We start from the raw sequence: 25,854 nt of genomic DNA, 5'->3' as shown, positions 1-25,854 counted from the left end.
CTCACTGGCGGTGGAGGTGTTTCGGGAACAGGATGTCCCTCCTCCCATCCACTGTCTGCATTAATGCCACCAACGTGACATTGGAGAACCTTGAGGCCCTAACCGGATCACTTGCAGCAATGTTATCCCTCTGACAACGTTTCCCGCTGTCTGTAGACAAAGTGCACCTCCCCTTTAAGAGTTGCTGTCTCCCGTTAAGGGTCGGGAGACACACCCGATTTCCGGACCTAACCCGAAACAGGAAAAATGCCACTGCACAGCGGGGGAAGGGCTGGCGGCACGTGTATCATTTTAATGAGTTTCGAGCAGGAATTTAAGGTGGTGCCTGGGACTATGTGACATGACGTGTGCAGCATGTGCGCCTGACCCTGTGCCCAAGTATTCGGCCGCGAATGCAGTTCTAGGCCATAATTTAATCTATGGTGTCTTTTGTCAGTTTAACCGGTTATCCTCTTCCCACAGTGTCTGTGATCCCAGCCGGCCCGATTCCCCTGGGAAGCTCCGTAAATCTGACCTGTGAGATGTCCGACCCGTCATATTTCAACAGTATCAATTGGGGCATTGAAAATACCCGAGTAACTGCGAAAGGGAATGAAATCCAGTGGAAACTGAACAAATCGCTGATCTCTAAAGACAAGTGGCACAAGTTCGATTTCAGAAGTTTAAACATCAGCAATTTTCAACTCCCCGATGCGGGACACTACACATATACCGTAAGATTGAAGAATGGAAAGTTTTGCTCTTACAGCCATCTCTTGGAGATATCAGGTTAGCCCGCATCTCAAACAATCCTTCCATTTGCCCGCGATGATTGATATCATTATCTCCTCAGTTTCACTAATAGAAAAGTGAAGTTGGCAGCCTGCTCTGTCCTGCGTGGCGCTGAGCTCTCCGAGTACATTCGGCCGCCTGGTGAGTATTCCATTGCACTCAGAACATGAGCAATGAGGAGGGCGAAACAGCTTCGAGGAGTCAGGAGGTGATCCAAATCACCACAGAGAACCCAGCCTCTGCCCCCCTCCTAGATCCACAGTGGTCTGTTTAAGCTTCTGGTCAGTGATGACTCCTAGAATGTTACCAGGAGGCTGGAACATGGTGGAGCTGTTGAAGGTACTCATTCTCTTGTTCGATTTCAATAGGTCAACCCCTTAGTCTAATTATTTGGCAGAGTAATATCAACTAATGAGTTTCCTGCCCGAAATGTAACATGAGCTGTTTTATGCTGAAGTGTTCTGAGATTGTAGAGCCTGAGCACGTTCTAACCTCTACTGGACACTTTGGAACTTTACTTAAAATGGTTTCAAATCTAAAAATTCCAATCCCTATCTCCAGAAACCAATGTTTGTGTATTTGTTTCAGTCTGTTCTTGGGATGCAGATGACGCTGGTAAGAGTGTGTTTATTGCCCATTCCTAGTTACCCCAAGGCAGTAAGATTCAACCACCTAGTGAGGAACTGGAGTCACATGTAGGTCCTTCCCTGAAGGACATGAGTCAATCATTTGGGTTTTCATCATGTATGGAGAGCTTTCATTAGTTTGGTGTCAATTTTCAGCCCCAGTGTCTATTTTGTACAAATTGGTTTACTCATATTAATGTTTTCCTATGTTTTGTAGGAACTGCACCAACCTCTCTCACTACATACAATCCACCTACAGGAACATCAGGTGATCATTTTCTTCCATGAAATCCACGTTTCCTTTTTGCTTCTTGCTGTTGTGCAGCTCATTGCACCTGCAGAGAGCAGAGTGAAAATGTTGAGGTGATTTGCAGTGAGCAGGTTATTCCATTCACGAAATTTGCCAGAGGAACTGTGTGTAGGTGTTAAAAATAAAAAGGGAGCAGAAAAGGACCAGTCAGGAAAGCGGGAATTTCTACTATAGAAAAGTCCCTTTAGACATGACCAGTTACTGGGGAAAGAGGGAGTTGTTCCGTTGGGACGGGCTCCACTTAAACTGGGCTGGGACCAGTGTCCTGGTGAACCGAATAACTGGGGCATTAGACAGGGCTTTAAAGAAATGAAGGAGGTGCAGGGGGGGGGGGAATTAAGGAAAGAGTAAATTTAAAAGCAGCGAGAGAAATGTCAAGACTCTCGAAGAGTAGAGTTTCCAGTAAATATAAGCAGAGTGGGTCAGGAAGGGATAGAGTGCGTAACAAAGCTAATAAGGCATCAGTGACTACGGTGACATCAGGGAAAAATAGAAATAAGTTAAAGCTAAAGGCATTATATCTGAATGTGTGAAGCATTCACAACAAAATAGATCAATTAATAGCGCAGATAGAAATGAACAGGTTTGATCTAATAGCCATAACGGAGACACGGTTGCAAAGTAGCCAAAGTTGAGAACTAAATATTCCAGCATAATTAACCTTTAGAAGGGATAGGTTAAATGGAAAAGGTGGAGGGGTAGCCCTGATAATAAAGGATGGGATAAAGACAGTAGAGAGAAAGGATCTTAGCTCCGAAAATCAAGAAGGAGAATCAGATTGGGTAGAGCTATTAAAAAGCAACCGGCAGAAAACATTGGTGGGAGTTGTTTCTAGGCCCCTAAACATTGGTTGTAATGTAGAGCAGAGTATAAATCAGGAAATTAGAGGTGCATGTAACAAGGGTAATACAGTGGTCATGAGGGACGTTGATCTACATATAGGCTGGACAACCCAAATTTGTATTAATAGCGGAGGACCAATTTGTGGAATGTATGCAAGATAGTTTTCTAGATCAGGATTTTGAGGAAGCAGGCTTATTTAGATCTGGTATTGTGCCATGAGAAAGGGTTAATTAATAACCTTGTGGTAAAGGGACCTTTAGGGAAGAGTGACCATATGATAGAATTTTATATTGAGTTTGAAAGTGACTTAGTTAAATCTGAAACTAGGGTCTTAAATATAAACAAAGCAAACTACGTAGGTATGAGAGACAAGTTGACTATAGTAGGAAATATAGAAATGCAGAGCAGTTTTTAAAATGGTGAGAGATTGGGAAATGTTGGTGTTTAGAGGGACCTGGGTGTCCTTGTACACGAAAGTTAAAATGCAGGTACAGCAAGCAATTAGGAAAGCAAATGGAATGTTGGCCTTTATTACAAGATGATTTGAGTGTAAGAGTAAAAACGTCTTACAGCAATTATATAGGGCCCTGGTGAAACCACACCTGGAGTATTGTGCATAGTTTTGGTCTCCTTACCTAAGGAAGGGTATACTTGCCATAGATTGAATGCAACGAAGGTTCACCAGGCTGGTTCCTGGGATGGGGGCATTGTCCGATGAGGAGAGATTGAGTAGACTAGGCCTATATTCTCTAGAGTTCAGAAGAATGAGAGGTGACCTCATTGAAATATATATAATTCTTACAGGGCTTGACAGGGTAGATGCAGGGAGGATGTTTCCCCTGGCTGGAGAGTCTAGACACAGTGGTCAGAGTCTCAGAATAAGGGATCGGCCATTTAGGACTGAGATGAGTCAAATTTCTTCACTTAGAGGGTGGTGAATCTTTGGAATTCTCTACCCCAGAGGGCTGTGGAGGCTCAGTCATTGAGTATATTCAAGACAGAGATTGAAAGATTTTTGAATATTAATAGAATCAAGGGATATGGGGATAGTGCGGGAAAGTGGAGATGAGGTAGAAGATCAGCCATGATCTTTTTGAATGCCAGAGCAGGCTCGAGGGGCCAAATGTCCTACTCCTGCTCGTATTTCTTATGTTCTTATAAGGCCGGGCGAGGGAATGATGGGAGGAAATAAATCTGGCCCAGCCCTCTTTTCTTTTAAACTGTCAATGCAATGGAAAGAACTGCTGGAATGAGAATTAGTCTGAATGGTGCCAAAGTCAGGTCTAATACCGAAATTGTAGGGTTTGAACCCAACTCCCAACATTCCTGGAGAGTCAAGATTCCAGCTCTGGTTTTTGAATTCTGAGTTGACATCCAGCGGGATTCTCATGTCTTGTAGATGTGGATACCCCCCTCCCTCCCACCCCACATTATCTGCGTTGTGATAGCCCATAAAACTCACTATCTGGGACTAACCGCCCCGTGGGAAGAGTGTGAGATGTGAAAATACAAAAAAAAAAAAAATTTGCTCCTCTTAATTTTTCAAGGTGCTGAGCTTTGTGAAATCTGCTGTTACTTGTCCTGAGTGAGTGTGTTTTCAGAGAAAAATATAGGTAACAAAAGTCACCTTAAAAGTAACCTTAAATATCCAGAGACACAGCTGTGACACCTGTTCCTAGTTAGACTTTGTAAACACCAGCAGGAAAACAACTTGACATAAATTGTGACCCACTGTGACCACAGCAGACTGCAATCTCTCAGCCCGTGAGATCCCATAATTATCAGCTTGTCTGTGGGTACGGGAAATCCTGAAATCAGCTGCCTAGTGATTCTGCTTCAGCCTGTAAAGCAAAATGGAGTAATATTAGATAGAATCGCCTCTCAAGTCTTGAGATGAGGATGGTACTATCTATTGCCCATCCGTGGGTGACCTGTGGGCAGTAGGAGCCAACCACATAGTGTAGGACTGGCGTCACATGTAGACCAGGTCCTCACTGAAGGGCACGCTTCAACCATTTTGGGGTGTATGGAAAACAAATAGCTTTAATCAGTATAGTGTCAATTTTCATCACGGGTGCCCATTTTCCTGAAATTTCATTCCTCATCCAAATTTGATGTTACTTTCTGCATTACGTGCACCAATGTCTCTCATTACAGATAATTCATGGACTGGAACAAAAGGTGAAACTTCTCTTATGAAATCCGCAATTGCTGTTTGCTTCTTGCTGTCTCGTAGATAATTGCACCTGGGTAGAGCTGAGTGAAGAGACTGAGGTGATTTGCAGTTAACAGGGGTTTGCATTCACTGGGATAACACTAAACTTGGGCGATGGTGTAAAAGGATTAGTATTGAATTCACCGCCCATTCTACAACTCGCCTAATTTCCCCTTTCATTGACTTTAATGGTAAATACAATCAAGCGTGGTGTATAATGGGTGGGTAATGGGCCCGTTTTACACCATTGCCCACACTGAAAATTAACCCCAGCACACCTGGAAAATTTACGTGATGGAGTCCAAATTTCAGGCTGAAATCAGGCCACTCTGATTGGATTCACGCCTCTAGTGCAACGCCTAGTCTGGGCCCATAAAACGGCCAAGACTAACATCTACCCTAGTCAATTCTCATTATTACCAGTCACAGAGACATCTTCAAGTTTGACATAAAAAGCAGGACCAGAAATCCTGACAAAAGAAGTAAAATTAGTAGATATGAAGGGGGCATCACAGAGCCGAACTCCCGCTGGTTTGCAGGTTTTTATCTCCTGCTCTGCTAGAAGCTGACAAAGGTAGAAAATGAAAGGAGCACCTCCCTCCCTGAACTCCCTTACTCACCAAACTCACAGGTTAAAAATCTGTTCCAAGCTGCACTCCGTGGCAAACTGCACTCTAGCCTCCCTTATTTATACTGCTGAGATTTTAAAAGGTGATCTCTCTGGCAGTTACATAACCAGATTAGACCAGTTAATTAATTAACTACTCTCACCTGCTCTCCAGCACAGAGCTTGCTTAGCCCTGCCCAAGCCTGGAAGAATCTTAAAACTTGAAACAGTAAATCTAAATTTAAAGTAAATGCTAATTGCAAGCAGTAAAGACTAGATTTTATATAAAAAAAGAGATTAACCTTTAAGATTCACTCCCTTACTCACCAAACTCGCAGGTTTACAATCTGTTCCAAGCTGCACTCCGTGTTTGCAAAGTGGCTAAGGTTGGTAACTACTATTCTAGCATACCTACTTTTTAGAAGAGATAGGCAAAATGGAAAAGGAGGAGGGGTATCCCTGATAATAAATGATGCTTTAAAGACAGTCGAGGGAATGGACCTTAGCTCCGAAAATCAAGAAGTAGACACTGTTTGGGAGCAGCTAAGAAACAGCATGGAACAGAAAACATTGGTGGGATTTGTTTATAGACCCCCAAACAGTAGTTATAATGTAGGGCAGAGTATAAATCAGGAAATTAGAGGTGCATGTAGCAAGGGTAATAAAGTGATCATGGGGGACTTTGGTCTACATATAGACTGGGTAAACCAAATTTGTATTAATAGTGTGGAGGACGATTTCATGGAATGTATTCAAGATAGTTTTCTAGATCAGTAGAAAATAGGGAACAGGCTATTTTCGATCTAGTATTGTGCAATCAGAAAGGGTCAATTAATAACCTTATAATAAAGGGGCATTTAGGGAAGAGTGACCATAATATGATAAAATTTTATATTCAGTTTGAAAGTGATTTAGTTAAATCCAAAACTAGGGTCTTAAATCTAAACAAGGCAAACTACATAGGTATGAGAGGTGAGTTGGTTATGGTAGGAAGTATAGAAAAGCAGAGTTTTTCTTTAATTGGTGAGAGATTGGGAAATGTTGGTGTTCAGAGGGACCTGGGTGTCCTTGTACACGAAAGTTAACATGCAGGTACAGCAAGCAATTCGGAAAGCAAATGGAATGTTGGCCTCTATTACAAGAGGATTTGAGTGTAAGAGTAAAGATGTCTTACTACAATGATACAGGGCCTGGTGAGACCACACCTGGAGTATTGTGTACAGTTTTGGTCTCCTTATCTAAGGAAGGATATATTTGCCATAGATTGAGAGCAACGAAGGTTCACCAGACTGGTTCTTCGGATGGGGGGATTGTCCTATGAGGAGAGATTGAGTACACTTGGCATATATTCTCTAGAGTTTAGAAGAATGAGAGGTGATCTCATTGAAACATACAAAATTCTTACACGGCTTGACAGGGTAGATGCAGGGAGGATGATTCCCTGGGCTGGAGAGCCTAGAACCAGGGGTCACAATCTCAGAATAAGGGGTCGGCCAATTAGGACTGAGATGTGGAGAAATTTCTTCACTCAGAGGGTGGTGAATCTATGGAATTCCCTACACCAGATGGCTGTGGAGGCTCAGTCACTGAGTATATTCAAGATGGAGATCGATAGATTTTTGAATATTAAGGGAATCAATGGATATGGTGATAGTGCAGGAAAGTGAAGATGAGGTAGAAGATCAGCCCTGATGTTATTGAATGCTGGGGCAGGCTTAAAGGGCCAAATGTCCTACTCCTGCTCCTATTTCTTATGTTCTTATAAGGCCGGGCAAGGGAATGATGGGCAGAGAGAAATCTGGTCTGGTGCACTTTACTTTTAAACTATCAATGCAATAGCAAGAACTGCTGGAGCTAGAATTAGGCTCAGTGGAGGCACATTCAGGTCTGAGACCGAAAGTGTAGGGTTCGAAAACTGCTCCCAGCATTCCTGGAGAGTAACGAGCCAAGCTCTGGTTTCTAAATTCGGAGTTGACATCCAGCAGGATTCTCGTGTCTTGTAGATGTGGATTCCCACACCCCCCCCCCACCCAGCCCACATTACCTGCATTGTGATATCCCATAGAACTCTCACCATCTGGGACTAATCACCCCGAGGGAAGATTATGAGATGTGAAAATGCGAAAACAACCAATTTGCTCCTACCAAGTTTTCAAGGTGCTGAGCTTTCTGAAATGTGCTGTTACTTGTCCCGAGTGAGTGTGTTTTCAGAGAAAAAATTAATCTTTTCTGCTGTGCTCAACAAAAGGACGTGGGGGGAATTACTCTGCTCGCTGTGTACAGGTACATGGCCAAACCCTTGAAACCAACCTGGTTATCGCAAAGTGACAAGTGAATTATAAGCCTTTTATCCCATTTTATTTCAGCTTTCCATAATTATACTAAAGCCCCACCTTACCTCCCAAACAGCATCCTATTATTAATTAAATAATTTCGAATTTTAAAGCATTAATACTAGTTTTGTTAGCTGTGTGGCGTTAATGTTACCTTTCAATTGTCAGACTAAGTCTTGATGTTGTCCAAGTCATGCTGCAGACAGACACGAGCTGCTTCATTTTTGGACGGGTAGTGATTGGGGCTAAACACTAAGGGCTAGATTTTCAGTCGATTGCGCCAGCAGTTAGCGCCTTAAGAGAAGTGATTTCCGGGCGCTATGCGTGTAGCGCCCGGGCGCAGCGCAGTTTGCGCCCCGCCCCAAATTAAGTTGCCCGTTAGCGCCGGCGCAAAGTTTAGCGCCCGCCCGGATGCGCGCGCAGAAAATGACGTCACATCCTCGTGCAACGCCCTTTGGCCGCCCCGATTGCAAACTTCAGTCAGACCGTCCCATTGTGCGGCGGGCGGCCGGAGCGTTTGGAAAAAGGAACGCAACACAACCAGCGCGGGCCCCGGGGGGCGCTAATTAAAGGGAACGTCCTCTCCAGTATAAAGGCCATCCTTTTTTCAGAAAACAGTCTTGTGCAACGCATTTCTGGAGATACAACAAGGAGGATAGCTAACTGGTTTCAAGCAGCAAGAGCCAGGTATTTTTGGACTCAGGCAATAGCGCTGCAAGTGGCCATTTGGAAATTAGACTGTTTGCCAGGATTTGATGGGGGCTGCATGGGGTGCCAACGCGCAGCTGCAGTGCCATGTCCGTAGGGCTCACAGACGCATTGTGAGAGGGGCAGCCCTGGCTAGAGGCAGAGGGGGCTACAGGCGTCGGCCACGTAGGCCTTACCCAGTCAGGCTATACCGCCAGCAGCGCTCCTACCTAAACATGAGTGCCGCGCGATGTGTTAGAAGGCTCCGATTCTGAAAGGAGGTGATTGCAGAGATCTGCCACCTGCTTCGCCGAGATCTGCGGCCAAAGCTCAGGTGCAGGACGTCTCTGTCGGTGGAAGTGAAGGTGACGGTGGCATTGAACTTCTATGCCACCGGCTCCTTCCAATACGCTGCTGGGGACATAGCAAACATCTCCCAGTATGGCGCGCATCGCTGCATCCGCCACGTGACCGAAGCACTGTTCAGAAGGAGAAGCCAATTTATCTCCTTCCCCATGGCCCTCGAGAGCCAGCATCAGCGCGCATTGGGATTTGCCAGACTCGGGGAATTCCCCTTGGTGCAGGGCGCCATTGACTGTACGCATGTGGCTTTGTGGGCCCCTCTGGAGCATGGCGAGCAGTATCGCAACAGGAAGGGCTACCATTCTCTGAATGTGCAGCTGGTATGTGACCACAAGCAGCGCATCATGGCAGTCAATGCCAGCTTCCCAGGCAGCAGCCACGATGCCTTTATCCTGCGGCAGAGTACTGTGCATGACATGTTCCAGGCACAGCCTCCCCCAAGAGGATGGCTCATCGGGGACAAAGGCTATCCTTTGTGCACCTGGCTCATGACCCCGCTCCGCGCGCCCAGGACTGCTGCTGAAGAGGCCTACAACGAGAGCCATCAAACCACCCGCAACATCATCGAGCTAACTATTGGGGTCCTCAAGCAGCGGTTCCGCTGCCTTGATCGCTCCGGAGGAGCTCTCCAGTATTCGCCGGACTGGGTCTCCCAATTTGTGGTGGTTTGCTGCATGCTACACAACCTGGCTATCCGCAGGACTCAGGCACTGCCACCTGACGTTGGACCAGCACCTCAGGAGGAGGAGCAGGAGGAGCATGAGGAGGAGGAGGAGCAGGAGTACGTTCCCAGGAGGGAGCGACCAGGGCCAAGGGCCGCACGACGCCACCTTATTACACGGTACTTCTAAGCCCCCTGTCAGGGAATGGCCAGGGGCCATGAGGGAAGATGAATGCAGCCGCTCCGCAAGCCCTCAGCCGGCAAAGCCAACAAACACTAAGAAGAACAACCATGGAGACTGCATGAATAAAGATAATTTTTTATTGCACAAAAATGAAAAGCCCTTCCCACATGACTCCCCAAAAACAATAAACGGGCCCCACAAAAAGCCCAACAAACGACTCACTCCCACAAACTGGGGAGGAGTCACTCCACCTTTCTTCAAACCGGGCCTCAACGTCGGCCTAACGCAAAAAATAAGCTCTCCAAAAGCACAACCATGGGCAAAATAAAGATGGCCACCGCCATATTAAAGGAAAGCTGCCCACACCCTCTACTGAGTGGCCCGCGAGGGCGAGACATTGGCCAGCCTTTTGCCTCCCCTGCCCGGCCTGCTGCTCCTTCGCAAGCTCTGCCCAGTGGCTGCTGCGAGGCTGGGGGAAGGCGCCTGAGGCTCAGATGCCCTTCCGCCAGATGCCGCTGGGGGGCGGCCTACACGGCGTTTGGGCCTCGAGGGGCCGTCTGCTGAGTGGCGCACCTGAGCCTGGCCACCATCAGCTGCAGCCGCTTGCCCTTGACGCCCCAGTGGGGGAATGGCGGCGACGGATGGCGCAATGTGGGCCAGCTGGCGTCTGGGATGCGCTGGCTGGTGCTGTGGCGCGGTGGCACTCGGCCGGGCCCGCACTGCAGGATCCGCAGCAATCAGCCGACGGGCGGCTTGCTGGGATGGTGCAGCGCGGCGCCTGCCCTGGCGATGCCTGCCTGAGACAGCGCGTGTGGCAGCAGTGAGTGGCCCTGTGGTCCTGGTGTGCGCGCGCATCACATCCGCCAGGGTCTTGACGGCATCAGTCAGCATGCGGCCACTCGCGGCAGTTGCTGCCCCGAACTCGCGCACACTGGTCGCCAGTGACTCGATGGCCTCAGGCATGCGCCCCACCACGCTCATGAGCTCCGTGTGGCGCCGGTCCGAGTCGTCGGCCATCTTATCCAGCTTCCGCACCTCCTCCGAAGTGAAGGTGTCCGGACTGGAGTTGCGACTCTCCCGCTGGGGAGGAGGGGGCCGAACTAGGGGACCCTTGCCGCGTTGGTGACGGCGAGTGTGCCGAGCAGCAGCACTCCCCTCTGATCCTTCCCCCCTTTGGGGGGAAGGCCGTGGGCCACGCACACGGCTGCTGGGTGGCTGGACGCCACTGGTCCCAGAAGCTCCATTGCCCTGCGACAGTTCCTCCAGGCACTCGTCCAGTGAGGAGGTGTCAAGCATTTCCTCCTCTCCTGCGGGACGTGACTGTTCCCCCGAAGGTCCGGCTTGCTCCTCCTCCTCCTCCTGGTCGGAGGTGCTGTCACTGGCAGCTTCAGGGTCCTGGTCGTCACCAGCTGAAAGCAGGAATGCACAAGAGTAGCTTCAGAGTGAGGAGACGGCGTCAGCGAGGGAGTTAGGACTGGTGGGATTCAGCGCATTGGTGGGACAGTGGCAAAGGAGGTAGCTCGGATGGGCCAGTGCAACGCGAGAGGGCCAAAAGGCGAGGTGCTTACCATTGCCGGGCAGTGGAGGGTCGGATACACCGCACGCTGTGGGGACAATCACACGGGCTCCCATGAGCACACACACGCGCTCCTCCAGCCGAGTGAGCTTCTGCAGCTTGGCGCGGCCACCCCTGGCATGGGCCTGGCGATTAAACGCTACTTTAGCCTGCAAGAGAAAGGACGGGCTGTAAGTGCGCAGTGAAGCCCTGATGTAGTGTGCACTGCCTCCCATGGTGGAATAGCTTGGACAGAGTGAAGCCCTGATGTACTGTGCACTGCCTCCCATGGTGGAATAGCTTGGACAGAGTGAAGCCCTGATGTACTGTGCACTGCCTCCCATGGTGGAATAGCTTGGCCAAAGTGTAGAGTGCCGAATGGCCATTTGATGCTCATGACTGTCCCAATGCTGCTGGCTGAGGGCTGGCCAGTAGGACTTTCAGGTCCCTTTGCCCATCATGTCAGGTGTACATGCAAGAATGAGGAGGAGACTGGAAAGGCTACTCACCTTCACAATCCTGGTCAGATCGTTGTATTTTTTACGGCATTGTTTGTGGGTCCTGGGGGCCTCGCCGGTGAACGTCACCCTCTGGGCGATCTGCTTCCAGGCTTTGGTGTAGTCATGGTGGGTTGGATTCCTCCCACTCTCTGGAAACAAGATCTTGCGCCTCACCTCCAGAGCTGTGACCATTATGTCCAGATCACCCTCTGAGAAGCGCAGGGCATGCTGACGGGCCTTCTCTGGTGTTGCCATGACTCCCTGGGGCTGAGCAGCAGTGTTGAGGCCTCTTTGCAAGGCTGCAGTGTGCAGGGCATGGCAGCAGACCAATTCGTCCCTTCCCCCTTTAAGAGCTGGTCGGCACCACGGGGTCTGCTGTCAGTGCAAAAATGACCGCACCCGTGCTGCGCCCCGCCTGGGCGCTATCCCTCTGGACCGCCGGCTTAGCGCCTAAAGGTAGGAGTGGAACGCCTCTTTTAGCGCTCCACCACTCTCTTAGGGCGAAGCCACTGAATTTCCGGCAACGGGGCGCTACTTTGGGGCGGGCGCTAACTTCGGGCGGGCGCTAAGGTTAGCGCCCCAAAACTGTCTATACTGAAAATCTAGCCCTAAGTTCTTCAGTGAATAATCCCACTCCTGAGATAATTACCGAGGGAAGGACATTAATGTAGTTGCTGAAAATAGTCATGGAGCTCGCCTGGAGAAACCGCTGCCATGATGTCCCGGGCTGCGATGATTGGCCTCTGACAGAGTTCATCATCTTCCTGTGTGTCTGGTGTAACTCCAACAACAGGACGGTTTCCCCTTGGCTCCCACTGACCTCCCTTTTTGGATGACTCCTCGGTGCCATTCTCGGTCCAATGCTGCCACGTTATAAAGGACAACTACTGTCACCAGTTTCAACGTGATTACCTCAACCTGTATATAGATCACAAAAGTAACCTTAAATATTCTGAGACACAGCTGTGACACTCGTTCCCAGTTAGACTTTGTAAACACCAGCAGGAAAACAACTTGACATAAATTATGACCCACTGCAATCTCTCAGCCCGTGAGATCCCACAATTATCGGCTTGCCTGTGGGTATGGGAGATCCTGGAACCAGCTGCCTAGTCATTCTGCTTCAGCCTGTAAAAGCAAAATGGAGTAATATTAGATAGAATCGCCTCTCAATTCTTGAGATGAGGATGGTACTACCTATTGCCCATCCGTGGGTGACCTGTGGGCAGTAGGAGCCAACCACATAGTGTAGGACTGGAGTCACATGTAGGCCAGGTCTTCACTGAAGGGCACGCTTCAACCATTTTGGTGTGTATGGAAAACCGATAGCTTTAATCAGTATAGTGTCAGTTTTCATCATGCTCATTTTCCTGAAATTTCTTTCCTCATCCTAATTTGTTGTTACTTTCTGCAATACTTGCACCGACATCTCTCATTACAGAGAATTCATGGACTGGAACATCAGGTGAAACTCTTCTCTTATGAAATCCGCGATTGCTGTTTGCTTCTTGCTGTCTCGTAGCTAATTGCACCTGGGGAGAGCTGAGTGAAGAGACTGAGGTGATTTGCAGTTAACAGGGGCTTGCATTCACTGGGGTATCTCTAAACTTGGGCGAAGGTGTAAAAGGAGCAATATTGAATTCACCGCCCATTCTACAACTCAGCTGATTGCCCCTTTCATTGACTTTAATGGTAAATACAATCAAGCGTGGTGTATAATGGGTGGGTAATGGGCCTGTTTTACACCATCGCCCACACTGAAAATTAACCCCAGCACACCTGGAAAATTTACGTGATGGAGTCCAAATTTCAGGCTGAAATCAGGCCGCTCTGTTTAGATGCGCACCTCTAGTGCAACGTCTAGTCTGGGCCCATAAAACGGCCAAGACTAACATCTACCCCAGTCAATTCGCATTATCACCAGTTACAGAGACATCTTCAAGTTTGACATAAAAAGCAGGACCAGAAATCCTCACAAAAGTAGTAAAATTAGTAGATATGAAGTGCACATATTAAATTGCACGTGTACACATATTATACACATGTAGTATTATATAGGGATAGTTAGTTGGACTTTGTGCTTTTGTCTCACTGAGACTGTTTTCACAGATCCACACCAGAATTCAAACAGAAGCATAATCATCGGAGGTACGGCAGTCGGAGTGGCGGTGGTTGCTCTTCCCATGATTCTCATAGGTTTATTGATCAAGAATAAATACAAATCAAGAGGTAAATATTGCAAAAATTAACATATAAATAGAATAGCTGCATTGCCTACAAGTATTTCAACTCTGGGCCAGAGTGTAAAATGGGTGATATGGAATTGGACGCCGATGATACACCCAACGACATTTTACCTTCCATTGCCCTCAACTGACAGGAAAATCGGATGTGGTGTATAGAGGGTGGCATATTCGAAATCGCCCATTATAGACTATCACAAAAAGTTAATATTACCCACATCTCCCGTTTTTGTTCATCTTGCTGATCGAGAGGGAGATGTGATGATAACCACTGCGGTGACGCAACGCTTATGTTTCACTTCCTTTGGATGAGGTGGTTAACACTGGTTGAATACTTTCCCACGGTGGAAAGGATGAGAACAGAAACTCAAACACTGACTGCATCAAGAACTGCGTGAGAGTCTGATCTTACTTGCGGCTTACCACAGTTGGGCACTAACTTTCTGAAACACAAACAGAAATTTATCATTGGGTCTACTGTCAATGTGGATGATTCCTGTCACTCCTTAATGCCACAGACATTTACATTGCAACTAACAAGCAACAGGACTATGTATTAGAAAACAGGCAAACAGCAATGTTTAGAGATTTTTATGTCGGTCCGTCCCTCTGCCACGAAGATTTTGGCCCCAAAATTTCCGGTCGGAGGCTTCCCACAGGCCGATGCCTCCGACCTGCAAAAAATCTATGAATTTTCCTGGAGGCCCGGGACGTTCGGAGATTCACGCTCCTGGGCCTCTCCAGGTACGCGCGGGCAGAGGCCCAGGTGTCCCAGAGGCGCATGCAATTCGCAAGCACCCCTGGAATCACGTGGGCCAGCCCAACCAATGAAAGAAGGGGAATCCCCATTCATACTTCTGGGGATTCTGTATGTACGGAACTCCCATAAGTATGAAAGGGGTTCACTTAGAAAATAAAAGAACACCTGAAATAAGTTTTCAATAAATTCATATTTAAAATTAATTAAAATGCCATTTAATTAAATATTTTAAACAAAATATTAATGGGCCAGAAATTCAGGTCGGAGGCTTCCCGCGGGTGCAAGCCTCCGACCTGCACTTACCTAGCGCGCCGGCCGTTGAGCTGTGGGCCCGCATGGGATTCCGAACCTGGGCCTCCTCCAACTGCCGGCGCGCAGTGCTCGTGTATCCCAGGGGTGCAGTTAGTTTGAAGCATCCACTGGGATCACGTATGCCATGGAGAACCAATGGTAGCAGGGAATCTCTTTTCATAGATTTGACAGGAAGAGCTGTCAGATCTATGAATTAGAGATCGGCCCCAAAACATAAATAAAATTTCAAATAAATAAATAAAAAATCACATTTTTAAAATAACTATAAATTGCATAAAATAACTATTTTACACAATAATTTAAATTAATGAAAAAATTAATTACAGTTTTGAACGGGGCTAAAAATAAAATTAGCTTTCTTTAAAGTATTTAAAAATAATAAACCTGTGGAAAAAATGTTTTAATTTTACTTAATTCACCACTTACATTGTTAAAAGCAGGCCTTGTGACTGTTTTTTAAACGCGTAGCTGCTGGAGACTTACCCTCCCGGAGAAACCTGCAAAAAAAACGGAAGTTCCAGGTCTACGCGCTGCCTCTCCGGCGCACGCATTCAACCTGTGAGCCCCTTCCTTGAAGGGAACGGAAGTTCCGGTTTCCCGCGCATGCGTAGTGCATGCACGAAACTGACACTTTCGTTGGCCCTACGGGTGAGTACCTAGCGCACACTCACCCGTGGGGAACCAAACTTCTGGCCCATCATTGTTGTAAATTGTTTTTTATATGTTTTAACGGGGTTAAAAATAAACTTACCCTTTGGACAGGGTTTTTAATGTATAAATGAGTTTTACCAGGCGTAAGAATTTCACGGACATTCGCTGGGCCGAATTTGGGCAAATAGCGCAACTGTCCCGGGGATGCAGAGGATCTTCAAGAGGATTCTTGACAGATCGCAAGTTCTGGGTTTTCACGCATGCGCTTCGCATGCCTAAACCCGGGACTTGCGCGCCCCCTACAGGTGCGTGCACATGTTGTACGCACCCGTAGGGGTCGCAAATTACTGCCCAATATATATAGCACTAGCTGGGGAGCCCCGCGTTGCGAGAGCAATTTTGGGGCGCGAGGGCAATTTTGGGGTGTTTGGTCTCCCTGCCCCTGTGTGTCCCCCCTCTCCCTGTCATGTCCTCTCCCTGTCCTATCCCTCCCTCCCCTCTCTCCCTCCCCTCCCCTCTCCCTCCCCTCCCTCCCCTCCCCTCTCTCCCTCCCCTCCCTCCCTCTCCCCCCCACCCCTCCCCTCCCCCGCTCCCCCACTACCCTCTCTCCCCTCCCCTGTCTCCCTCTTCCCCCCCCCACCCCTCTGCTCCCCCACTCCCCTCTGTCCCTCTCTCTGGCCCCTCCCCCTGCCTAGCGCCTGAGGTCCGGTGCCGTTGCCGACGTCCCCCGCGTATCGCGCGGCTGATGGACGGCCGCTGCGGGCGGGCAGCGCATGCGCGGTGAGTGTGGGCGGCGCATGCGCGGTGAGTGCGGGCGGCGCATGCGCGGTGAGTGCGGGCGGCGCATGCGCGGTCAGTGCGAGCGGCCCGCGGGAGCCGGCAAGGCCGTTAGCGAGCGGGAAACTTCGGGCGGCGCACCCGCGCTCCGTCCGCGACACCTGAGAGGGGGAAGTAGAGAGAGACAGAGAGGGAAGAGGAGAAGGAGAGAGAGGGAAGAGGAGAAGGAGAGAGAGGGAAGAGGAGAAGGAGAGAGAGAGAGGGAAGAAAGAGAGAGAGAGAGAGAAATTTTTTCAGCTTCAGGCCCCGAATCCCCCCTGCGCGAGGGTGAGGAGGAGGAGGGGGGGGTTGCTAAACACAATATAGAACTCACATAAATTGTTAATTAATTGCCTAACACATAATTGAAATATTTACCTTAGTTCCCTAACACACAGAAAGTGTGGGGGAAAAAATCGTGGAAAATCAAGATGGCGGCCACTCACCTCGGTTCAGAAGGATAAGGCCCGCCCACACACGCACCGATTGGTCGACCGGTCAGGTCACCGAAGCGTAGGATTGGTCAATCGTCGAGTCACTCGACACTCAACTGTAGGAAGACCTCGACGTCACACGGTCGCTAATGAGATGCTAATGAGCGGAACGCTGAACGTTTTTGGGATACCGCGGGCGGGATTTTTGTCCAGCCGAAACGTAAATACGCCTATGACCGGTCCGGAATCGCAAGCTTTCTTTTGAGGCGACGTGCGCGTCGGTACGCTCTGTAACTTCCAAACGTATAGAGACCAGGCGGACAGACAGACAGACAGACAGACAGACAGGCAGAAGAGCCGCTTTATATATATAGATTAGAATTTAATGCCAATATGTAAAACAACACAGCAACAGAAAAACATGTTTTAATTAATCATTGTATTACATCGAGTTCACAGCCCAGAAACAGGTAATTTGTTCTAACAGGTCAATGCCGGTGTTTAAGCTGCACAGGAGCCACATCCCACCCAACTTGATCGAACCCTGTCGACATATCCTTCCATTTCTTTCTCCCTCATGTACATATCCAGCTTCCCCTGCAATGTATCTAAGCTTTTCCATCAACTACTCCATGTGGCAGCAAGTTCCATATTCTCGCCATTCTCTGGATAAAGAATTCTCTCCTGAATTCCCCACTGGATTTTTTGGTGACTATCTTATTTTTATGGCCCTTGGTTTTTGGTCTGCCCCACAGATGCAGAAGACTTATTTTCTACATCTACCTTATCAAACATCTTTCAGAATTTTAAAGACCTCTATCAGGTTACCCATCAGCCTTCTCTATTCTAGAGAAAAGATCCCGAGACGGTTCTGTCTTTCTTGATAATTATAACCTCTCAGTTCTGGCATCATCATTGTAAATCTTTTTATCACGTTCTCAGTGCCTCCCTGTCCTTTTTTATAATATGGAGAACAGAACTCTGCACACGGCTTCAAATGTGGTGTAAGCAAGCTCCTATACAATTTTTACAAAGCCTCCATGATTTTCAATTCTATTCCTCTAGGAATTAACCCAAAACTTTGTTAGCAGTATATCTGTTTAGACTTAGAGAAGGTGCAATGTCGAAACCTGGATTTGTTCTGTGCTGGTTTCCAATATTTTGAACAATACTTATTGTCTCTCTTCTTTTTGTGACAACAGATCAAAATTCGTCTCCGGTAAGTTTTTTTCAATTAAATATACATTATTACTGTTGTAAAACTAAGGTGAACTGATTGCTGATTATCAATGGTGCAAGAACGGGTGGGGTGAGATAGAAAGGCAGGGAAATGAATGAATGTTGGAAATAAGGAATGTCAGAGAATATTAGCTGAATCTAGCCAACCAATCCGCCTCCTAAAGCAAGGATGAGCTCCAGAAAGAATGTTACACCTGCAATAAATGGTCAAGGTTGTACTCTACAGAGTTCACAATAATATCCTCGCAACCACTCACCGGACAGAACCCACAAAGCTCATCATACCGACTCTCAACCTGACTATCTTATGAAATGTTTGGAAAAAATATTTTACTCTCCATCCAGGGACTTTTATATCCAGCGGTAACCCTTTTAACCCAAATTTAACGTACATGATGTAATAATTTTGGAAATCAAACTATAGTAACACAATAAAAGTCTCAACTGGCAATAACTATATACTTTAAGGTGCCAAGTGGATTCATTCTACAGTCTCTGTTTCTCTCCCATCTCCCCTAACTAGTCGCATTATTTATATGCAACTCAAAGATCATACCATAGATATTAGCCACTGTGTTACACATTAACACTCAATTGTAGGAGAATTCTCTCACTCAAAGCCCTGTAGTTTCAACCCTAATATCTCCTTCAGTGCAGAAATCTGAATTTGTTCAAATCTGCCTCCTGCCTTTCACCCCACCAACCCCATACAGACATAGAATCACAATGCCAATATTAAAGGAACATAAGAAATACGAGCAAGAGTAGTCCATAAAGCCCCTCCAGCCTGCTCCACCATTCAATAAGATTCTGGCTGATATTCGATCTCAACTACACATTCCTGCTCGATCCCCATATCCCTTGATTCCCTTAGCGTCCAAAAATCGATCTATCTCAGCCTTGCATATACTCAACGACTCAGCATCAACAGCCCTCTGGAGTAGAGAATTCCAACGATTCACAACCCTCTGAGTGAAGAAATATCTCCACCTCTCAGTCCCAAATGGCCAACCGTTACCCTGAGAATATGTCCCCTAGTTCTAGACTCTCCAGCCAGGAGAAACAATCTCTCAGCATCTACCCTGTCAATGCTCCTCAGTACCTCGTATGTTTCAAAGAGATCACTTCTCATTCTTCTAAACTCCAGAGTGTATAGGCCCAATTTACTCAATCTTTCCTCATAGGAAAACCCTCTCATTGCAGGAATCAATCTAGTGAATCTTAGTTGCACCCCCTCCAAGGGAAGTATATCCTTGCTCAGGTACGAAAACCAAAACCGTGCACAGTACTCCAGGTGTGGTCTCAGCAAAGCCCTGCACAATTGTAGCGAGACTTCCTTACTCTTGTACTCCAAACCCCTTGCAATAAAGATCAACATGCCATATGCCTTCCTTATTGCGTGCATGTTAACTTTATGTGGTTTGTGTACAATGGCACCCAATTCCCTCTGAAAACATACATTTAATATTTTCTCACCATTTAAAAAGGATCTGTTTCTCTATTCTTCCTTAACGTGAATACCTTCAGACGTCCCCACGTTATACTCCATCTGCTAGCTTTTTTCCAATCACTTAACCTGTCTATATATTTTTACAGATTCTTTGTGCTCGCCTCACAACTTACTGTCCCGCCTACCTTGGTGCCATCAGCAAACTTGGATACATTACACTGAGTCCCTTCATCTAAGTCATTGATATAGATTGTAAATAGCTGAGGCCCCAAGTACTGATCCTTGCGGCACCCTACTGGTAACAGTCTGTCAACCTGAAAATGACACGTTTATTTGTACTCTCTTTTTTGTGTCCTTTAACCAATCCTCTATACACGTTAATATATTATCTCCAACCCCATGTCCACTATTTTGTGTAACAACCTTTAGTGTGGCACCTTACCAAATGCCTTTTGAAAATCCAAATATTCTACATCCATTGATTCCACTTTATCTATCCTGCTGGTTACATCCTCGAAAACTCTGATAGATTTGTCAAACATGATTTCCCCCTTCCTAAAACCATGGTGACTCGGCCTAATCATATTATGATTTCCTACTGCCCTGTTACCACTTCCTTAATAATGGATTCCAGCATTTTCCCGACGAACGATGTCAGGCTAACTGGCCTGGAGTTCGCTTTTTTCTCTCTTCCCTCCTTTCTTGAATAGCGGTTTTACTTTTGCTACCTTCCAATCCCCTGGGACCGTTCCAGAATTTAGGGAATTTTGGAAGATCACAACCAATGCAACCACTATCTCCACAGCCAACTCTTTTAGAACCCTAAGATATAGGCCATCAGGCCCAGGGGATTTATTGGATTTCAGTCTTGTTAAATTCTACAGTTCTTTTTTCTCCACTGATCTTAATGACTTGAAGTTCCACATTATCATTAGACCCTTGGCTCCCACTATTTCTGTTTTGTTTCTTGTGTCTTCTACTGTGAAGACAGATACAAAATATTTGTCTCTTCCATTTCCTTATTCCCTTTATAATTTTCCTGTCTCAGCCTCTAAAGGACCCACGTTTACTTTCGATCCTCTCTTCCATATTACATAGACGTGGAAACTCTTACAATCTGTTTTTATATTTCGTGCTTATTTACTCGTATTTTCTATATTCTCCCTCTTTATCATATTTGGCCATTCTTTACTGTTCTAGGCTTCTTATTGGCAACATCATAAGCTTTTTCTTTAGTTAGCCATGGATGGATCACTTTTCCCATGGAGTTTTTATTTCTCAATGGAATGTATATTTGTTGAGAATTATGAAATATTTTTAAAAGCTTACCACTGCTTATCATACCATTTAATCAAATTTCCCTATCTATCTTAGCCAATTGGCCTCTCATACCTATGTAATTGGCTTTGTTTACATATATACTCTAATTTCTTATTTAAGTACGTCGCCCTCAAACTGAATGTGAAATTCTGTCATATTATGATCACTATTCCCCAGAGGATCCCTTACTATAAGATTACTAATTAACCCTGCCTCATCAAACAAAAAAGATCTAAAATAGCCCCTTCCCTGGCTGGTTCCACGACATATTGTTTTAGGAATCAGTCTCAAATGTATTCCATGAACCCGTCCTCCAACCTACTTTTCCAATGTTATTTGTCCAGTCTATATGAAGATTAAAGTCCCCCACGATTATTGCATTATTTTTGTTACAAACTCCTCTTACACCTTGATTAATAAATACACTGTCCAACAGTATAGCTACTGTGTGGGGGCCTATAAGCTACTCCCACCACTGTTTTCTGCCACTTTTTATTTCTTTTCTCCACCCAAACTGATTCTACTTCCTGCTATTCTGAGCCAACATCCTTTTTCACTACAGTCCTTATGTCGTCCTTTTATTATCAGACCTATCTTCCCCTCCTTTTCCATTTTGTCTGTCCATTCGAAATGTCAAGTATCCTGGAATATTTAGATCCCAACCTTGGTCACCATGCAAAGACATCTCTGTAATGCTATTAGATCAAAGCCATTCATCTCTATTTGTGCCATTAATTCCTCTATCTTGTTACGAATTCTTCGTGCATTCAGATACAGTGCGTTTAATTTTAACTTTTTATTATTTTCTCAGATTTAACCTTATTCACTGATGCACAATTAACATTAGACTCCCTGACCATTCCGGTCGCACTCTGCCTTTCCTTCTCCAAATCACTGCACTGCTCTATGGCCTTCTCTTTTCTCTTCAGATTTATAAATTTACTCTCTCCTGAACCCTCCCCACTTTATTAGTTCAGAACACTATCTACAGCCCTAGTCATTCGATTCGACAGGACACTGGTCCCAGCCCGGTTCAAGTTGGAGATCGTCCCAATGGAACAGCTCCCTCTTTCTGCAGTACTGGTGCCAGTGCCCTGTTAATCGAAATCCCTGTCTCCCACATCATTATTTGAACCATCCATTCAACTTTCTGATCGGCTGACTTACGCCAATTTGCACGTGGCTCAGGTAGTAATCCATAGATTATACCATTGAGAATATCAGTGGTGTAACTCTGCTGATGTGGAGTTTCCAGTGGTTTATTCGGTAATAATGAATGTCAGGCTGTGTTTATCCTGTTTGGGGCATGTTCCTGCGCCAGCAATCCCTTTGTCTCAATTCAAAACCCAGTTTTTAATCACTCATTTTCATGATAAAGTATTCGACTGACAGAAGTGTATTATAACTGTGATACTTTCGGTTAAGAATTTCCCTCCTCACTGTGTGTAGAGACGTGATAAATGGCGTTGTGATGATTTATTTTCATTATTTCCAGCAACGCTGTGAGAAAACTGATTAGGATTTCACTGAGACCTGCTGCGGGTTTTCTAAGAAGGGATGCGCAGTGCATCAAATGAGACCTGGGGTTGTGTGTACACAAACCTTGGAAGGTGGCAGGACAAGTTGAGAAGGCTGTTAAAAAAAGTAAAAAAGTCACACAACACCAGGTTATAGCCCAACAGCTTTATTTGAAATCACAAGCTTTCAGAGCGCTGCTCCTTCTTCACTTCACCTGAAGAAGGAGTCGCGCTCCGAAAGCTTGTGATTTCAAATAAAGCTGTTGGACTATAACCTGGTATTGTGTGACTTTTTACATTTGTCCACCCCAGTCCAACTCCGGCATCTCCACACCATGGTTAAAAAAAGCACATGGGACCCTTGGCTTTATTAATAGAGGAATACAAAAGCAAGGAGGATATACTGAACCTTTAGAAAACATTGGTTAGGCCTCAGCTGGTGTATTGTGGCCTATTCCGGGCACCACACTGCAGGATGGATGTCAGTGCCTTGGAGAGGGTGCAGAGGATATTTACCAGAATAGTAACAGGAATGAGGGTCTTCAGTTACGTGGAGAGACTAGAGAAGCTGGGGTTGTCAGAGCCTTGGAGAGGGTGCAGAGGAGATTTACCAGAATGGTAACAGGAATGAGGGTCTTCAGTTACGTGGAGAGACTAGAGAAGCTGGGGTTGTCAGTGCCTTGGAGAGGGTGCAGAGGAGATTTACCAGAATGGTAACAGGAATGAGGGCCTTCAGTTACATGGAGAGACTAGAGAAGCTGGGGTTGTTATCCTCAGAGCAGAGAAGGCTAAGGGGAGATTTGAAGGGGTGTTGAAAATGATGCAGGATTTTGATAGAATAAACAAGGAAAAACTGATTCCAGTGGCAGAAGTGGCAGCTTTAAGGTAATTTTCAAAAGAACCAGCGGCAAGATGAAGATAATTGTTTTTTTATGCAATGAGTTATTGTGATCTGGAATGCATTACCTGAAAGGATGGTGGAAGCAGATTCAATAATAACATTCAGAAGGGAATTGGATAAATATTTGAAGGCGACTGTGAAGCCGGCACAAGCACGATGGGCCGAATAGCCTCCTTCTGTGTGGTATCATTCCATGACTCTATGATATCAAGTTGCTGTTTTAACTTCCAAAATAATCTGGCAGTACATCAGGGCCCTTGAAATGTTCCGATTGCCTTGTTGCCGTTCCATTGGTAATCTAATAATAATTTAGCTAAAAGTTTGAAATAAAAATGAGTTCCACTTAAAGGAGAAAGTTTCACTTGAATTTGCGGATGGCCCAAATATTCAACCCACCTTCCTGTTCTTCAGGTGCAGAATAATGAGGATAATTATGCAACAATTAACCTGGATGCACTCGGCAAACCCGGAAAAGTTGCCATGCGATCTGCAGAAGCCACCACCGTCTACGCCGAGGTTAAAACAAGCTAGTCGGATGTTGCCATGGATTAACGCCTGTCACTGTTTGCACGGCTCCGGGTTGAGAATCTCTCAGACTTATTGCCAGTTAGAATTAACGCTGCTTTACTGTAAAATGTGCAGAGTCATTGCTAAGTGGACGCTGGGTGTTGCAAAGTGGGAAATGTGTTTCTAATGAAGACTTTACGATTTTGCTGCATAAAACCCACAGAGTGAAACCTCCCTCTCCCTGTCCCACCATGTGTTGGTTATATCGTGCACATAACAGGAGGGTTCCAATGTTCATTATTTACAGTGAAATTGCAAACATGTCCTCACATCATGGATTTGAAGTCTTCTACACTTAGTTTTCTCCTGCGCCAGTTGGCAAGTGTTTGAAACCAAGCAATCTGCTTCTGTGCCATTCCCATCAGTTTCATTCTAATGGGAGTGCCCAATCTGGTCCTTCTCTTTCCCTTCCACCTGTATGTTTCCACACAGACCATTGTGTCAGGGCAGTCATTACACTAACTAGGCTAAGGACAGTGTGAAAAGTGCAAACACTGGACCCTATTTCAACTGTGGCCACCTGGTGGGACCGAGGTGATAGGCGCCTGAAAGTGGAGTGGAGTCATTGAGCACCATGTTTCTGCCGGCTTTCTGTTGCCCTCGTTGTGGGTAAAGGCCTTTAGGTGGGCGGCCAGACCGCCCATCTGTTTCCAGCAGGGCGCCATTTTGAAGATTGAATTTGGAGTTCAATGATGCAAATTGAATCATAGAATCTTACAGCAGAGAAGGAGGCTATTCGACCCGTCGTGCCTGTGCCGGTTCTTTTAAAGAGCTATCCAAGTTAGTGACACACCCCAGCTTTTTGCCCCAACCCTTCAAATTACTGCTCTTCAAGTACAGTTCCAATAGCCTTTTGATAGATACTACTGAACCTGATTCCACCACACTTTCAGATCTTAACATCCCTCTGTGTGAAGAAATTTCACCTCCTTTCCCCTCCAGCTCTTCTAATTATTTTAAAGCTATAACGTCTGGTTCCCAACCCACTTGCCAAAGAAAGTGGCCTCTTCCTACTTGCTCTATCAAAGCGCCACATAATTTTGAATACATATATTTGGTCTCCCCTTAACCTTCTCTGCTGTAAGTGGAATAATCCCAGCATCTCCAGTCTCACCACATAACTGAACTCCCTCATCCCTGGCATCATCCTGTATTGCAAGGGGTTGGAGTATAAGAGTAAGGATGTCTTGCTACAATTGTACAGGGACTTGGGGAGACCACACCTGGAGTACTGTGTGACGTAATAAAACTCACTACGCACTTGGTTTGAGTATAAAGCAAGGCTTTAATCAACTTGTTTCAGAACATGGAGGTCTAGTTGTAATTCACTAGTTCCTGTCTTACAAAATGTCCCTGGAAAGCTGGGCCCACACCCGAATATTTATACTCCTTGGACGGTGCCACCAGCTGGCCAGCCTGTGTTATTTCATGAGTAGTTTCTTTATGATGATAAGTTTATAACATTCTTCCTGCCTAAAAGATTTGGAAGTCCGACAACTTCCTCTTAACGGATTAGGCGGACCACGAATAGCCGCAGTCTATTAGATCTTTGTTTATGGCTAGAAGGCAAGTCTCCCCAGACCATGTCTTGATCCCTGGGCCGCTTGATCCATACCGGTGGATCGACAGGGCTCGTGTTGCCCGGATCGACCTGAGGGTGGCTGGGGAGATTGTGACTTTGGGTGCGGGTCCCCACAGGCGCAGAGCTGGCTTCATCCTAGTTGATAGCCGGGGATGGACCAGCGTCCTGGCCTCGGGTGGCCATCCCACGGGGAGCGCTCGGTTGCCCGAGTGGATCCAGTGGGGTAGCTGGCAGGTCTTTCAATGTCCCAGGGCATCATCTTTGAGGGAGCAGAGAGTGTCGGCATAATCACCGTGGGTCCCTCTATCAGTTGGGTCCGTGGAACTGGCTGGACAGGGAGCCAGGTCCTGGAGCGAAACGATGGACTCCCGGCCATCAGGGTACGGCACGTGCGTGTATGTGGGATT

The 25,854-nt window shown here is 46.5% G+C and overlaps 1 protein-coding gene across 1 annotated transcript in view; it reads left to right on the top strand.

Moving 5' to 3' along the window:
* Window positions 1–25,104, top strand: part of g6fl (g6f-like) — a 29,868-nt gene extending 4,764 nt beyond the window's left edge. The window contains exons 3-5 of the mRNA XM_086002413.1: window positions 463–768; window positions 13,765–13,884; window positions 23,690–25,104. Of these exons, the coding sequence (XP_085858539.1) occupies window positions 463–768; window positions 13,765–13,884; window positions 23,690–23,829 (566 nt within the window). The 3' untranslated portion in view covers window positions 23,830–25,104. The remainder of the gene's footprint in view (window positions 1–462; window positions 769–13,764; window positions 13,885–23,689) is intronic.
* Window positions 25,105–25,854: the final 750 nt, after the last annotated feature.

Source organism: Somniosus microcephalus, chromosome 12, assembly GCF_052327205.1.
Source record: "Somniosus microcephalus isolate GS21.2 chromosome 12, FLI_Smic_1.0, whole genome shotgun sequence".
NCBI classification, from domain to species: domain Eukaryota; kingdom Metazoa; phylum Chordata; class Chondrichthyes; order Squaliformes; family Somniosidae; genus Somniosus; species Somniosus microcephalus.
Note: the sequence above shows the minus strand (reverse complement) of the source record. Positions and strands in the feature narration are given on the sequence as shown.